This window comes from Heptranchias perlo, chromosome 1, assembly GCF_035084215.1.
Source record: "Heptranchias perlo isolate sHepPer1 chromosome 1, sHepPer1.hap1, whole genome shotgun sequence".
Taxonomy (NCBI): Eukaryota; Metazoa; Chordata; class Chondrichthyes; order Hexanchiformes; family Hexanchidae; genus Heptranchias; species Heptranchias perlo.
Window position 1 is genome coordinate 197,158,507 of NC_090325.1, and position 15,441 is coordinate 197,173,947.

The 15,441-nt window shown below is 45.8% G+C and overlaps 1 protein-coding gene across 1 annotated transcript in view; it reads right to left on the bottom strand.

The window, feature by feature from the left end:
- Nucleotides 1–551: 551 nt before the first annotated feature.
- The window catches only part of gne (glucosamine (UDP-N-acetyl)-2-epimerase/N-acetylmannosamine kinase), a 44,124-nt gene continuing 29,234 nt past the window's right edge, over nt 552–15,441 (bottom strand). Inside the window, exons 10-12 of the mRNA XM_067994882.1 lie at nt 10,157–10,339; nt 9,087–9,203; nt 552–4,118 (exon numbers count right to left, since the gene is read on the bottom strand). Coding sequence (XP_067850983.1) covers nt 3,883–4,118; nt 9,087–9,203; nt 10,157–10,339 — 536 coding nt within the window. The 3' untranslated portion in view covers nt 552–3,882. The remainder of the gene's footprint in view (nt 4,119–9,086; nt 9,204–10,156; nt 10,340–15,441) is intronic.

Sequence of the window (15,441 nt, forward strand, 5' to 3'; positions counted from 1 at the left end):
AATAGATTTTGGAAAAGCCACTATGGAGGAAGACTGGAACATGTCAGTAAAGTACTTTAAAGCTAGTTATTTTTAAAATGTAAACTGGGTTAGAATAGAACAGAAAAGAAAAGTAAAGTAAAATTAGACTTAAAATAGGAGAGAGAATGGGGGAAAAGAGAGAGAGAGAGAAACCAGAATTCAAGTGCGTGAATTTTATTTCAGATTGTTTGTGTTTAGTTTAGTGACATTGAGAATTCTATGTTATAAAGCTACCTGATCTTCTCAGAAATGTTTAGACAGCCGAGATTCTCTCTTCTCTGGACAGTTACATTTTGAACTCTCAAGGGGCACATCAGCCAAATGCAAAACTCTCTCAATCCAGACTGATCCCCAGAGCCAAGCTGTATAAACACACTCCCGCCTCGCTAGATCCAAAAGACAGCCCTGACATTTAGTTTCACTGTGATGTTAAGAGTTTGCTTCTGTGTCACACTTTGTGAACACAATTTTTAATTCATCAGCAGTTCAAAGGTCACGATAATAACATCGATTCACAAACGAAACAAGGATTTCAGCAAATGGATCTTTAATACCAAAATTAAAATTTCAAAAAGGTGTGTCAAATTTTCTTGGCTAAACTGGATTAAGATGACAAGAAATGTATACAGAGTTTGTTAGTGATGGTCGTGGGAAACACACAAATCTCTCCTTATTTACATTTCGAGATCACCATAGCTTTTCATTTGCTAACAGAACGCATACTTCAAATCATAGGCTCGCGCTGTGATTTTGCTAATCCTAGATAATTATTAGAAAATAAATTAATTACAATTAGTACCTTCTTTCCTGAATTTACTGGAAGTGAAAAACAAAAGAGAGAAACTCAATACAGACAAAAAAAGAAAATATAAACAGACAAGAAAAGTGTGACTAAACATTACTGCTGATAAAACCCGGAAACACTAATTCTGCCAATAAAAAAAAGGTTTCTTTCTTTTTCTACACCACACCCATGTTCTTATTTCCTCATAACCAATCACCAAACCTGTCCTTAACTCCCTCTAATCAATACACCCAGACCCCCGTCCTTAACTCCCTCTAATCAATACAGCCAGACCCCTGTCCTTAACTCCCTATAATCAATACAGCCAGACCCCTGTCCTTAACTCCCTATAATCAATACAGCCAGACCCCTGTCCTTAACTCCCTCTAATCAATACAGCCAGACCCCTGTCCTTAACTCCCTCTAATCAATACAGCCAGACCCCTGTCCTTAACTCCCTATAATCAATACACCCAGACCCCTGTCCTTAACTCCCTCTAATCAATACAGCCAGACCCCTGTCCTTAACTCCCTATAATCAATACAGCCAGACCCCTGTCCTTAACTCCCTATAATCAATACACCCAGACCCCTGTCCTTAACTCCCTCTAATCAATACACCCAGACCCCTGTCCTTAACTCCCTATAATCAATACACCCAGACCCCTGTCCTTAACTCCCTCTAATCAATACAGCCAGACCCCTGTCCTTAACTCCCTATAATCAATACACCCAGACCCCTGTCCTTAACTCCCTCTAATCAATACACCCAGACCCCTGTCCTTAACTCCCTCTAATCAATACAGCCAGACCCCTGTCCTTAACTCCCTCTAATCAATACAGCCAGACCCCTGTCCTTAACTCCCTATAATCAATACAGCCAGACCCCTGTCCTTAACTCCCTATAATCAATACACCCAGACCCCTGTCCTTAACTCCCTATAATCAATACACCCAGACCCCTGTCCTTAACTCCCTATAATCAATACACCTGTCCTTCACTCCCTGAAACTAATACACCACAACCTTATTCTTACTATCTTATAACCAGTACACCCACTGTCCTTAACCCCTACATCCAAAAATCCCACACCAATCCTTCCCTCTCTAAACAGCTGTTCCAAGCTGCATGAGAGCCATGTGATGATAAACACACTGATTTCACCCCTCTCCATCACCACTAATTCACTCATTTTTATCTTTTTATAGTAGGGCAGTACTGGCACTGAAAGGAAGGGGTTGTATTGTATTGAACGTACCCTGGTTTAATAATTTGTCACAGATTTAGTTTAAATTTATAGCTCCGTGATTACAAAAATACAGATTTCAAGATTGGCGGTTGGAGCCAACACTGAATCACGGATTATGATAGTAATAAGGTTGTACAAAGATACTGTTAAATGTTAGAAAAACATGAATAAATGTTAAGGACCAGTGACTCGCAGAAATAAATAGTTAAACTAGTTCCATGACAAGTTATTAAAATTCTGCAGTCTAGTAACTTTAATACTTGCTCGAGTCCTTTCAAGATATCTAATGAATTTCATTAGAAAGGAGTGAAAACCATTTTGCATGGACATAGATGCACTGTCCATATTTCTCCAACTATACTCAGGCTGATACAGTAACAAGTCACCTAGAACTTTATTTTAACATATTCTACGCTACATGTGGTATAAACAGAATACTGAGTGACAAACAGAGAGTACAGAATTTATATGGGAACACTTCACTCGCAATTGCTGTGCTGGCCATTTCTCGAGTCCCTCTCAGGAGCTGTACTGCAGAGAATTGCTCACCATTCAGTAAACTCAAGATCAGCTTTTATTGCAGCTGTAAGATTCCATATGCAATCTTTTTTTGGCAACTGTAATTGTACGTTTCTTTCTTTCCCCCTTGTCTAAACTACATCTTACCTAAACTACTAGATTTCCTGCATGTCTGTTGCAGATAAATCCAAACAGGAACATTTATCAAATGTGTGAGGACCACATTCTGTGTGCAATAACCTGCACTATGTACCACTCTATAGCCAGCTTTCCATGGGTTCCCTGCCTTACAGTCAGGTTCACAAATGGCCTTCTTGGTAAATTGAAGTGGGGAATGGGGAGAAATTCTGAGTTTCTTTCCCCTCGAAGAGTTGCTCAGACACGAAGGATGTGGGCTGGTAACAGAGGCAAGATTCAGAAGTGGGATAATTTTCACTGTCACAGTGGAAGGCAATGTCATCTCCCTAGTATACAAGGGTAGATTTGATGAATGGCCAGTCTTGGTATGGGGGGTTGACAGTGAGAACATGAATTTGTAAATGTGCCTAATTGGAGGCTGTACTAATTAGGCTTATGTGGGAGTCTGATTTAGATTGAAAATTTGAATTCCTCTTTGAAGGTTTTAGTGTCTGCATCTCCCACTTGAAGTGGATGAAGATCAAAGCTGCAGCTCCAAGCGTGGCTTTAAATCTCTGCCTTTATGGGAATACAAAAAAATGTGCAAGGCTACGGGGATAGGGCGGGGGAGTGGGACTAGCTGGATTGGTCTTGCTAAGAGCCGGCACGGACTCGATGGGCCGAATGGCCTCCTTTCGTGCTGTAATCTTTCTATGATTCTATGGGAATCAGATTCTGCAAACAAAGGATGTTACCGGGCACTGCAGATTACTGATTTCAGTTTCTATTAATCATTTGAACCTGTGAGTTTGGTCATGAACTTAAAATAATCACATGGAATTGGTATGAATTAGCTAAAGCCACAGGTAATATATAAATGGTCACAGAACTTCACAGGAATATTGTCTCTCTGATCCTCCGTGAACAGCACAAATGTGAGGCATTCGGTGGGAGAAAGAGATTTGGAAACAATGTAGTGACTGTGTAGTGTTGGTGATGGAGCAGATGTGATAAACGAACATGCCCTTAAAGGGGCAGGACCTTTACCCCGCACTAAGTCAGTTTCAGAGCAGTACCGATAAATGTGGAAGACTGAATAAATTAGAATGATTGAGAAATGAGCATAAAGCTGATTTCCAAACTGTAAACTAAGAGCCATGATTCGCTCTGGGGATAGACTCCCCACTGGTTTTAATAAGTTCGGCGTGTGGCGTAATCTAAAACCATACTGGCCGCTCCAAGGAGTGCGGGATCGGAAAGGTCAGAGACAACGATCTCCACCTTCTGGGTAGAGGTCAGGGCCCGCTGGGCAATCACCTCCTTGACCATATTTTCATAATGACCGGCCAGAACTCCAGAAAGCACAACGAGAGACGGGTTCATTGTATGCAGGATATTCACTATTCCAACTCCAAGAGCAGATCCAGCTGTGAAGAACAACAACATTGGGTTTGATTGGCATATAATGAAAATATGAAACAAATAGTAAAACACAGAGGCTATCAGGGCAGTTTATTCACAGATTGGAAAGTTCAACAGAACATAAAGTGTAACCGGTGAGTTTTAAATAAATTGTAAGTGATAGAGAAGGCGAGGTATATTGTGATGTCACTGTGCGACTTTTAATGTATGAATTTCCTTTGTCCCTCCCATAGTTCCTGCACTGTCACCGTGCCATGGTGTACACTTCGAAACACTGATAGATTGTCTTTAATGGGCGTCAAGACAATAATGAGAAGGCACAAGTTTAAGACAGAATTAAAGGGGAGGTTAGAAAGCATTTCTATTCATTGAGGGATAGTTAGAATGTGGAATTTTCTGCCACAAACAATTTTGAAACAGAGTCCATAAATTATTTTCAAAGGAAATTAGATAGTTGCTTGAAAAAAAGAGATGAAAATACTGAAGCTGCTGCTCCAGGATCCAGGCCATCACTCCCAGCACCCTGGACTTTTCCCTCACCCCTTCTCTCCTGTCTCTTCCCCTCTCCTTGCTCTCACCCAATCACGCCACCTTTCAATCTCTCCCTTCTCCGTTACTTTGCCAATCCCAATCCATCACTACTCAGCTGCCTTCCTACTCTCCCACCATGGTCCCAGGCTCCAGTCCGCTCTGAATAAGGCCACAGCCAATCCTCTCCCGTCTCCTGACATTCTACAAAGTTGCCATTGAGAAGCCTGTATCTGCCCTCTTACAAGCAGCAATCCCCATCTGTCCCATTCTCCTCTCTCACCAACCAACCTGATCTGGCGCTGAACCAGTGCTTGTTTCTGGTTTCTCTCCCCTGATGTGCTCTCCAAGATCATTCTGACCACAATAATCCCCTCATACTCTCTTGTCTCGATTCCCACCAACTACCCAACACTGTCTCAGGTTAAACCAGATTGTTTGTAACCTCGCTGTACTATAGGACCCTGATCTGAGCCCCTGACCCCATATCTGCTCCATCACCAAGACCGCCTACTCCCACCTCCATAACATCGCCCGTCTCCACCGCCCCCCCCTCAGCTCATCTGCTGCTGAAACCCTCATCCGTGCTTTTACCTCCAGACTCCACTATTCCAATGCTGTCCTGGCCGGCCTCCCACCCTCCGTAAACTTCAGCTCATCCAAAACTCTGCTGTCTGTATCCTAACTCGCACCGAGTCCCGTTCACCCATCACCCCCTGTGCTCGCTGACCTACATCGGCTCCCGGTCCAGCAACGCCCCGATTTTAAAATTCTCATTCTTGTGTTTTAATCCCTCCATGGCCCTCGCCCCTCCCTATCTCTGTAACCTCCTCCAGCCCTACAACCCCCCAAACTCTCTCCATTCCTCTGACTCTGGCATCCCACCTCCTCCCCTCACCTCACCTCACCATTGGTGGCCAGTAGGGTTCCCGATCCTCCCAGAATGACTGGCAGTTTCCCGGAATCGGAGGTTCCAATCCTGAGCCCGGCCTCCAGCAGCTCGGGAGATCAGTGATTTAAATCTCCTGCCACAGCCCCCCCCACTTTACTCCATCCCCTCTCCCCCTCTCGATCCATGCCCCCTCCCACCACTCGCTCCGACTCTGGGAATCGGGGAGAAGGGGGGGTCTCTCAAATGAGGGGGTCTCTGAAAAGGAGGAGGTTCCTCAGTTTCCCCTCTCCCCTCGGTTTCCCCTCTCCCCCACCTTGGTTTCCACTCCCTCGGTTTCCCCTCCCCCTCACTCCCTCGGTTTCCCCCCTCCCCCTCCCCTCAGTTTCCACCGCTCCCCCCCTCCCCTCAGTTTCCACCGCTCCCCCCCTCCCCTCGGTTTCCCCCCGGTTCCCCCCTCCCCTCGGTTTCCCCCCGGTTCCCCCCCTCCCCATGGTTTCCCCCCGGTTCCCCCCCTCCCCATGGTTTCCCCCTGGTTCCCTCCCCTCCCCTCCCCTCGGTTTCCCCCTGGTTCCCTCCCCTCCCCTCCCCTCGGTTTCCCCCTGGTTCCCCCCCCTCCCCTCGGTTTCCTCCCGGTTCCCCCCCCTCCCCCCGGCTTCCCCCCTCCCCCCTCCCTCGGTTTCCCCCCTCCCCCCGCTATGGAACTTCTCCCACAACAGCTGCTGGTGTGAAACCAGGAGCAAAACTACTTGAGAACAGGGGACCTGAACTTTACACGGTAAATGCAACATTTGCAGACGTCGTGTGATCAGATGTCAAACAGATTTGGGACCATTGGCGGCCGAGCCTTCAGCTGTCTCGGCCCTAAGCTCTAGAATTCCCTCCCTTTCCTCCTTTAAGATTTTCCTTAAAACCCACCTCTTTGACCAAACTTTTGCTCACCTTTCCTTCTATGGATTGGCATCCATTTTACGTCTCTGTGAAGCACTGGGGGACATTTTTCTATGTAAAGGCACTGAAAATTTTTTATTGTTTTAAGGAGAGGAAGCAGGAAGAGTGGGATTAGATTGGGCAGTTCATGTGGAGAAAAACCCCCAGTGTAACCCTGATGGACCGAGAGGCCCAGAGATCGCACTCCACTACTGAAAAATGCAGACAGGAACTGGCGATCTCTTCAGTGGGCGACAGATAATCTTGTTAATGAGATCCCAAGATTCAAATTCAGGCCATCTGGTTCCATGTTCAATGCTCTCCCACAATGTCCTGAAGAAAATGCTACGGCAGTAAACGGAAAGACAGTGTAGAGATATTGCCTGGATCTGCTCTCCGTGAGGGGGCGCATTTCTCAAGAGGCGGGACTTCCGTTGACCCCCGAGATCCCCCCCTGACCCCCGAGATCCACCCCTGACCCCCGAGATCCACCCCTGACCCCCGAGATCCACCCACAGAGAGATTATGAGAATAGAATGGCGGCCAACATAAAAGGGAATCCAAAAGTCTTCTACAGGCATAGAAACAGTAAACGGGCAGTAAGAGGAGGGGTGGGGCTGATTGGGGACCATAAAGGAGGTCTACTCATGGAGGCAGAGGGGGTGGCCGAGGTACTAAATGAGTACTTTGCATCTGTCTTTACCAAGGAAGAAGATGCTGCCAAAGTCTCAGTAACAGAAGATATAGTTAAGATACCGTATGGGCTAAAAATTGATAAAGAAAAATTACTTGAAAGTCGAGCTGTACTTAAAGTGGATAAGTCACCCGGGCCGGATGGGATGCATCCTTTGTTGCAGAGGGAAGTAAGGGTGGAAATTGCGGCGGTACTGGCCATAATCTTCCAAACATCCATAGATACGGGGGTGGTGCCAGAGGACTGGAGAATTGCAAATGTTACTCCTTTGTTCAAAAAAGGGATTAAGGATAAACCCAGCAACTACAGGCCAGTCAGTTTAACCTCGGTGGTGGGGAAACTTTTAGAAACGATAATCAGGGACAGAATTAACAGTCACTTGGACAAGTGTGGATTGATTAGGGAAAGCCAGCACGGATTTGTTAAAGGCAAATCGTGTTTAACTAACCCGAGTTTTTTGATGAGGTAACAGAGAGGGTCGATGAGGGCAATGCAGTTGATGTGGTGTATATGGACTTTCAAAAGGCGTTTGATAAAGTGCCACACGGTAGGCTTATCATCAAGATTGAAGCCCATGGAATAAACGGGGCAGTAGCAACATGGATACAGAATTGGCTAAGTGACAGGAAGCAGAGAGTAGTGGTGACCGGTTGTTTTTCGGACTGGAGGGAGGTGTACAGTGGTGTTCCCCAGGGGTCGGTGCTGGGACCACTGCTTTTCTTGATATATATTAATGACTTGGACTTGGGTGTACAGGGCACAATTTCAAAATTTTCACATGACACAAAACTTGGAAGGGTAGTGAACAGTGAGGAGGATAGTGATAGACTTCAAGAGGATATAGACAGGCTGGTGGAATGGGCGGACACGTGGCGGATGAAATTTAACGCAGAAAAATGTGAAGTGATGCATTTCGGTAGGAAGAACGAGGAGAGGCAATATAAACCAGAGGCATAACTCTAAAAGGGGTACAGGAACAGAGAGATCTGGGGGTATATGTCATTGAAGGTGGCAGGGCAGGTTGAGAAAGCAGTTAAAAAAGCATATGGGATCCTGGGCTTTACAAATAGAGGCATAGGATACAAAAGTATGGAAGCCACGGTGAAACTTTATAAAACACCGGTTTGGCCACAACTGGAGTATTGTGTCCAGTTCTGGGCACCGCACTTTAGGAAAGATGTGACAGCCTTAGAGAGGGTGCAGAAGAGATTTACTAGAATGGTCCCAGGGATGAGGGACTTTAGTTACATGGATAGACTGGAGAAGCTGGGGTTGTTCTCCTTGGAACAGAGGCGGTTGAGAGGAGATTTGATCGAGGTATTCAAAATCATGAAGGGTCTAGACAGAGTAGATAGAAAGAAACTGTTCCCATTTGCGTAAGGGTCAAGAACCAGAGGACATAGATTTAAGGTGATTGGCAAAAGAACCAAAGGTGACATGAGGAAAAACTTTTTTACACAGTGGTTAGGATCTGGAATGCACTGCCCGAGGGGGTGGTGGAGGCAGATTCAATCATGGCCTTCAAAAGGGAACCGGATAAGTACTTGAAAGGAAAAAAAATTGCAGGGCTACAGGGATAGGACGGGGGAGTGGGACTAGCTAGATTGCTCTTGCATAGAGCCGGCATGGATTCGATGGGCCGAATGGCCTCCTTCCGTGCTGTAAGCTTTCTATGATTCTATGACACTAGAGTGTACACCTTCCCGCAGCGCGCACCCTTCCCGTACCCGTCCCGCAGCCCGCACCCTTCCCGCAGCCCGCACCGTACTAGCGCGCACCCTTCCCGCAGCCCGCACCCTTCCCGCAGCCCGCACCGTACTAGCGCGCACCCGTCCCACAGCGCGCACCCGTCCCACAGCGCCCACCTTCCCCACAATGTATATCTTCACTTTATATCTTTCACAATGTAAATCTTCCTGCAGTGATTATTACCTGTTCTGAGGACATTTTGTGCCTCAGCACTCCCTAGTTTGGCAGCCTGGATCAGGTGAATTGCACTGACTGTTTCTTCATTTTTGATAGACATTCCTTCGACCATGAGCAAATCTTCTGAAAGAGGAAAACAGAAATATTTACGAAATGCTACAGAAAATAAATAGGATTAGAAATAAAGTGACTTATTAATAAGAAAGTCCTTTCGGACCAATGAGTTGAGAATTGTGTACATAATATACTCCACAGATGGGGGTAAATGCTTTCATAATTTACTAAAAAGTCGTCTACCTGCACAAAGCCCTCTGCAAATGCCACTCTACAGAAACGCTAAGGTGACGTGAGAGTCCCGATGGTCGACTCTGTGTTGCCCGTGGGGATAAAGCCAGCACAGCAGTTAAGACCAGTAACTCTTGTTACACACCACAATGCAGGGGGTCCCCACAGATCACACTCCTTTCCCGCTTCTAAATTTTCAAACAAATCTTTGTGCAACAAACTGGAGTCGAATTTGGACAGTCCTAGTGTCAGCTGTGGCTCAGCGCGCAGGACTCTCACCTCCGAGTCAGAAGGTCATGTGTTCAAGACCCACTCCACAGACTTGAGCACATAATCCAGACCGACACTCCCAGCGCAGTACTGAGGGAGTCCTGCACTGTCGGAGGTGCCGTCTTTCGGATGAGATGTTAAACCAAGGCCCCGCCTGCCCTCCCAGGTGGATGTAAAAGATCCCATAGCCACTATTCGAAGAAGAGCAGGGGAGTTCTCCCTGGTGTCCTTGGCCAATATTGGAAAGGGCTGTTCCCAGTTCTAGAGTGTGGGTAAATCCTAAATAAGATGCATGCAAATTAATGGGAACATAGATTTAAACACTGTATTTGGCCCCAGAGGTTCCATGGTACACACACACCTGCATGGCCCACACTCCTGCTCTACGTTCTACACTTATCACGATTGTGCATTTAAGACAGTTTATTAATCCAGTAGTTAGGCCCCCATTTGAAACAGTGACATCCATCACTCTGTTAAATTAAAATTATTTATCTTTTCCCAAGTTGTGCGTCACTCACCATCGTGCAATCTTTTTGCTTCTCTCTGCAATGCTATTCCTGAAGCATAAGCTTCTATACAGCCCTTGCTCCCGCACATGCATTCGGGCCCATCCAGTGACACCATGATGTGACCGAGTTCAGCAGCACAGAACATGCTGCCGTGAATCAGCTCATTGTTGTGGATGATTCCCCCTCCAATTCCTAGTGGAACAAAATTCTCTCTTTGTTAATAAACATCCATTTCCATGTGAATTTCTACTTCTCAAAAATAAACTTAATTCTACATTTGATAGTACATTTCATACGTAACATTTTCTTTAAAACATGTAGTGACAGAAGTTAGCAACAGGTTTACGATGCACACTTCTCCAAATGATGTCAATAAAATGCCAGATGCCCATTGTAGGCACGGTCTCACTTGTTCTTTGAGCCCCCACAGCAGAGTGGAGGTGGCCAACTGTTCTACAGGATGTACAAGTCTTAAACAGACTGTGCCCTTGAGGAGCTTATGATCCTAACATTCTTACTCACTCAACCTCCACAAACAATTAAATTATACCAAAGTGTTACACCAGAGATAACAGACACCAGAACTTTAATTGGAGTCCAGCTGAGAACACAGAAGCAACAAAGTATTTATTGGTTTAGGGTAATCATGTCAAGACAGTAACACCATAAATGATTACATCCGGATCACTCGATTTGGTTGCCTTGCAGAATCTAGAATTGCATATTGGTCAGTGGGAGCTACTGAAGGCAGGGTACGCGGCTGGTCAGGTATCTAGGGTTTAGTGTCTACTGCGATGGTCTCAAGGTACTCACACATTTTAAGTTGAGTTGTGGTGCTACCCAGGCCACTCATGAGGAGCTCCTCATACCTGTTGTCTGTCTAGCAAGGGCCATGATCATACTTGCTCGCAGTCTAATGACCAACCAGTGACTATCTGGGGAAGGGTGTGGAGTGGGGAGGGGGGGGGGGGGGGGAAAGAGGCAAGAGGGGTGTCTGAGAGAGGATCTCACGAGGTTCGATGAGGTGGCTCCAAGGTGATATTTCTGCTGATGAAGGATCAGATCCAACTCAACCCTCCGTGGCAGACACCTGATGTGATAGTTGTGCCGAGTGAGTCTCCAGTATTCCAGGTACTGATTAACCAGTCAGCATAACTAATGCTAAATTGGAAGTGAGGCCAGAATCAAGGAACAGATTAAATCAGTTAATACAGTGATGTAGGGATGTTAGATTTTTTGTGTCCCAAGAGAAGGGAAGGCTTCATTTAATGTTACTCCTGGGGAGCCTCAAGATTTTTTTTAAAATTTGTTCATGGGATGTGGGCGTCGCTGGCGAGGCCGGCATTTATTGCCCATCCCTAATTGCCCTTGAGAAGGTGGTGGTGAGCCGCCTTCTTGAACCGCTGCAGTCCGTGTGGTGAAGGTTCTCCCACAGTGCTGTTAGGAAGGGAGTTCCAGGATTTTGACCCAGCGACGATGAAGGAACGGCGATATATTTCCAAGTCGGGATGGTGTGTGACTTGGAGGGGAATGTGCAGGTGATGTTGTTCCCATGTGCCAGCTGCCCTTGTCCTTCTAGGTGGTAGAGGTCGCGGGTTTGGGAGGTGCTGTCGAAGAAGCCTTGGCGAGTTGCTGCAGTGCATCCTGTGGATGGTGCACACTGCAGCCATGGTGCTCCGGTGGTGAAGGGAGTGAATGTTTAGGGTGGTGGATGGGGTGCCAATCAAGTGGGCTGCTTTGTCCTGGATGGTGTCGAGCTTCTTGAGTGTTGTTGGAGCTGCACTCATCCAGGCAAGTGGAGAGTATTCCATCACACTCCTGAATTGTGCCTTGTAGATGGTGGAAAGGCTTTGGGGAGTCCGGAGGTGAGTCACTCGCCACAGAATACCCAGCCTCTGACCTGCTCTTGTAGCCACAGTATTTATGTGGCTGGTCCAGTTAAGTTTCTGGTCAATGGTGACCCCCAGGATGTTGATGGTGGGGGATTCGGCGATGGTAATGCCGTTGAACGTCAAGGGGAGGTGGTTAGACTCTCTCTTGTTGGAGATGGTCATTGCCTGGCACTTGTCTGGCGCGAATGTTACTTGCCACTTGTGTTGGTTGGTGCTGAAGCATCCATGGCGGTAACTGGAACTCCTGGAATCTATTCAAATCCAGAGTTGATTCAATTGCACTCCGGTATAGGAATCAGGCAAAGACAAAATCACTCCAAGTCAGCTGACATCTCCCTTTTGAAGTTAAGAGTCAAGGCTCCTTTAAGGAAAGACTGAATACTACAATCTGCACTCCAAGAACATCAGTACCCCAAGAACAAGATCAACTGCACTTTGCTCTTTTGAATATGGTCGGGTGAATCACAAAGGACTTGATGTCTTCTCCTCAACCTTCTGAATTCAGGAACACATCAAGAGGTCCTTTCTTTCGGCCACAATCCCAACTTAATTCTCCTTCTCGCCTGTAGCATTCCTGCTTATTATTCTTTAACCGGAAACTGCACTTTGAGGTATTCCTCGTGTAGCATGGTGACATCACCATTTTTCCATGATCACTTGCTAACGTTTCAAGAAGTTATGAGCTGGAAGGCAATGCAAGCACCAATTCTGGGTGCCAGCTCGCTAAAGGAAAGAATGGCAGGACCTGCAATGCTTAACTTCAGCTGATGGTGCTAATGTTCAGTGGACTAGTAGTTGGGATTTGGATCACAGCAATGACACCTTTGAATGCGCTTCTCCACCAAAGGACCCAAATAGAAAGAAACCAAAAATAGGATTTCCGAGGCTGAGTATGGGCGTGAAAACAGAAAGATTCTCGTACTTGTGAAAGCAATTAATCTACTAATTTAATTACAGTAAGGACTGACCAAGAAAATGGTGCTTTTGAAGATTTTTTTTCTGCTGTGAAGCAGCAATAGGATTGTGACTGATGGGAGAATAAGTGGTGGATGTGAATTGAGATCAAAGGGTCGTATCATAGAATCTTACAGCACAGAATCGTGCCTGTGCCGGCTCTTTGAAAGAGCTGTCCAATTAGTCCCACTCCCCCTGCTCTTTCCCCAAAGCCCTGCAAATTTCTCCTTTTCAAGTATGTATCTAATTTCCTTTTGAAAGTTATTATTGAACTCACTTCCACTGCCCTTTGAGGCAGTGAATTCCAGATTTTTAAAAATTTTTTTTATTCGTTCACGGGATGTGGGCGTCGCTGGCAAGGCCGGCATTTATTGCCCATCCCTAATTGCCCTCGAGAAGGTGGTGGTGAGCCGCCTTCTTGAACCGCTGCAGTCCGTGTGGTGACGGTTCTCCCACAGTGCTGTTAGGAAGGGAGTTCCAGGATTTTGACCCAGATCACAACAACTCGCTGCTTAAAAACAACTCTCCTCATTACCCCCCTGGATTTTTTGCCAATTAAATGCCGAACAAGCTGGAGGATGGCATGGTACCAATGGCTAAGGGGCAGAATCCTGTGATTATCTCCAACACTGCGTAGATTCTACTCGTCACTTTGTGTCATGACCGGACGAGGCATAAATGCTGTTCAAGGTTTACCTCAAGAAGTGGAACAAGATTATTAGGAAAGCTCACTGCCTGGTCATCAGTTGCTATGCAGCATCCTACTCCAGCCGATGTAAGGACTGTAATTCTTGCATCCTGTGGTAAGTACTTGTGAAAAGTGGAAACTGATCTCAAGAGATCAGTGTTCCATTTGAGGTACAATGTAGAATCAATCAACTACCTGCCTCCTACTGAAATTATACCAAAGATTAAACAGCAAGACAAGGAACAAGTGGGAGAATGTGTGCTTTTCTCCATAATTAATAACCTGCTAATGGAATCGCATTCGCAGAGACCGCATACTTCAAAGGCATATATTCCTTTGATTTCATTAGTGGATCATTAATTATGCAGAAACTAAGGCATTTCTTCTGTTTTTTTTAAAAAAGAGGAATTTCAGACCCAAGTGGTTAGTTTTTTGGCATCAGTGGATAGATCACTTTAGGTGCTTTGCAACTTTGGGCATTCAGCTGCCTGAACCAAAGGCAAGTAAGCCTATTCTGATTAGACCTCCTTGGAGATATCTGACAATATCTGCATAATGCCAAATCACAGTCAAGTGGAGGGTATTGGCAAAACTGGGCAATGGGCAAAACTGGGCAATGATCAATGGGCAAAACTGGGCAATGATCAATGGGCAAAACTGGGCAATGATCAATGGGCAAAACTGGGCAATGATCAATGGGCAAAACTGGTCATGACTGTGCCAACAGGAAAACTCAGGATTTGGCAAAAGTCTATAGTTTTTTTACCCACTTTAAAACAAAGAAAACTGTAGAAAAAGACAAAAATATGGCCTAGTGCTAAATTCCCTTCTTAATTACAGGAGGAACAAAAGTTATGACCAATTATAATGATGGTAGGGGAAACAGAAGAACAATACCGAGTCCTCCAGAAATCAAGATCAATACAGATGTTATTCATCTTTTGGATGAGATGTTAAACTGAGGCCCCGTCTGCCCTCTCAGATGGATGTAAAAGATCCCATGGCAATATTTTGAAGAGGAGCAGGGGAGTTCTTCCTCGTGTCCTGGGCCAATATTTATCCTCAACCAACATCACTAAAAACAGATTATCTGGTCATTATCACATTGCTGTTTGTGGGATCTTGCTGTGCGCAAATTGGCTGCTGTATTTCCTACATTTCCTACACTTCAAAAATACTTCATTGGCTATAAAGAGCTTTGGGATGTTCTGAGGTCATGAAAGGTGCTATATAAATGCAAGTCTTTCTTTCTGTATGTGGAGGAGAACCAATGAGAGCCAATGTATTTCTTAGATTGGGGACACTTCGCCACATTTTTAAAAAAAAAGATGTGGATGCCATCACAAGGACCCTCTCCCCTCCCCACAGGCCACACTCAACAGCACTCAAGAAGGTGGGAAGGCAAGTTAGCAGCTACTAGGCCTCTGCTAGCACTGCCCTTGAACCAGCCGTTAGGAGTTGTGTTACAGGAGCTTGGCCACAAGTCACTTTCTGACATTCTTTTCCCTAGTGGGAAAATTCTCCCACAACCTGATCCGAGGGCAGGAAGGCAACAGATCGGAAAGCTGAAGTTTCCCACGCGTTTCTCATCATTCTGCAGTGATACACATTTGAAAACCAATCTTTTTTTTTTTTTTTTTTATTCGTTCACGGGATGTGGGCGTCGCTGGCAAGGCCGGCATTTATTGCCCATCCCTAATTGCCCTTGAGAAGGTGGTGGTGAGCCGCCTTCTTGAACCGCTGCAGTCCGTGTGGTGACG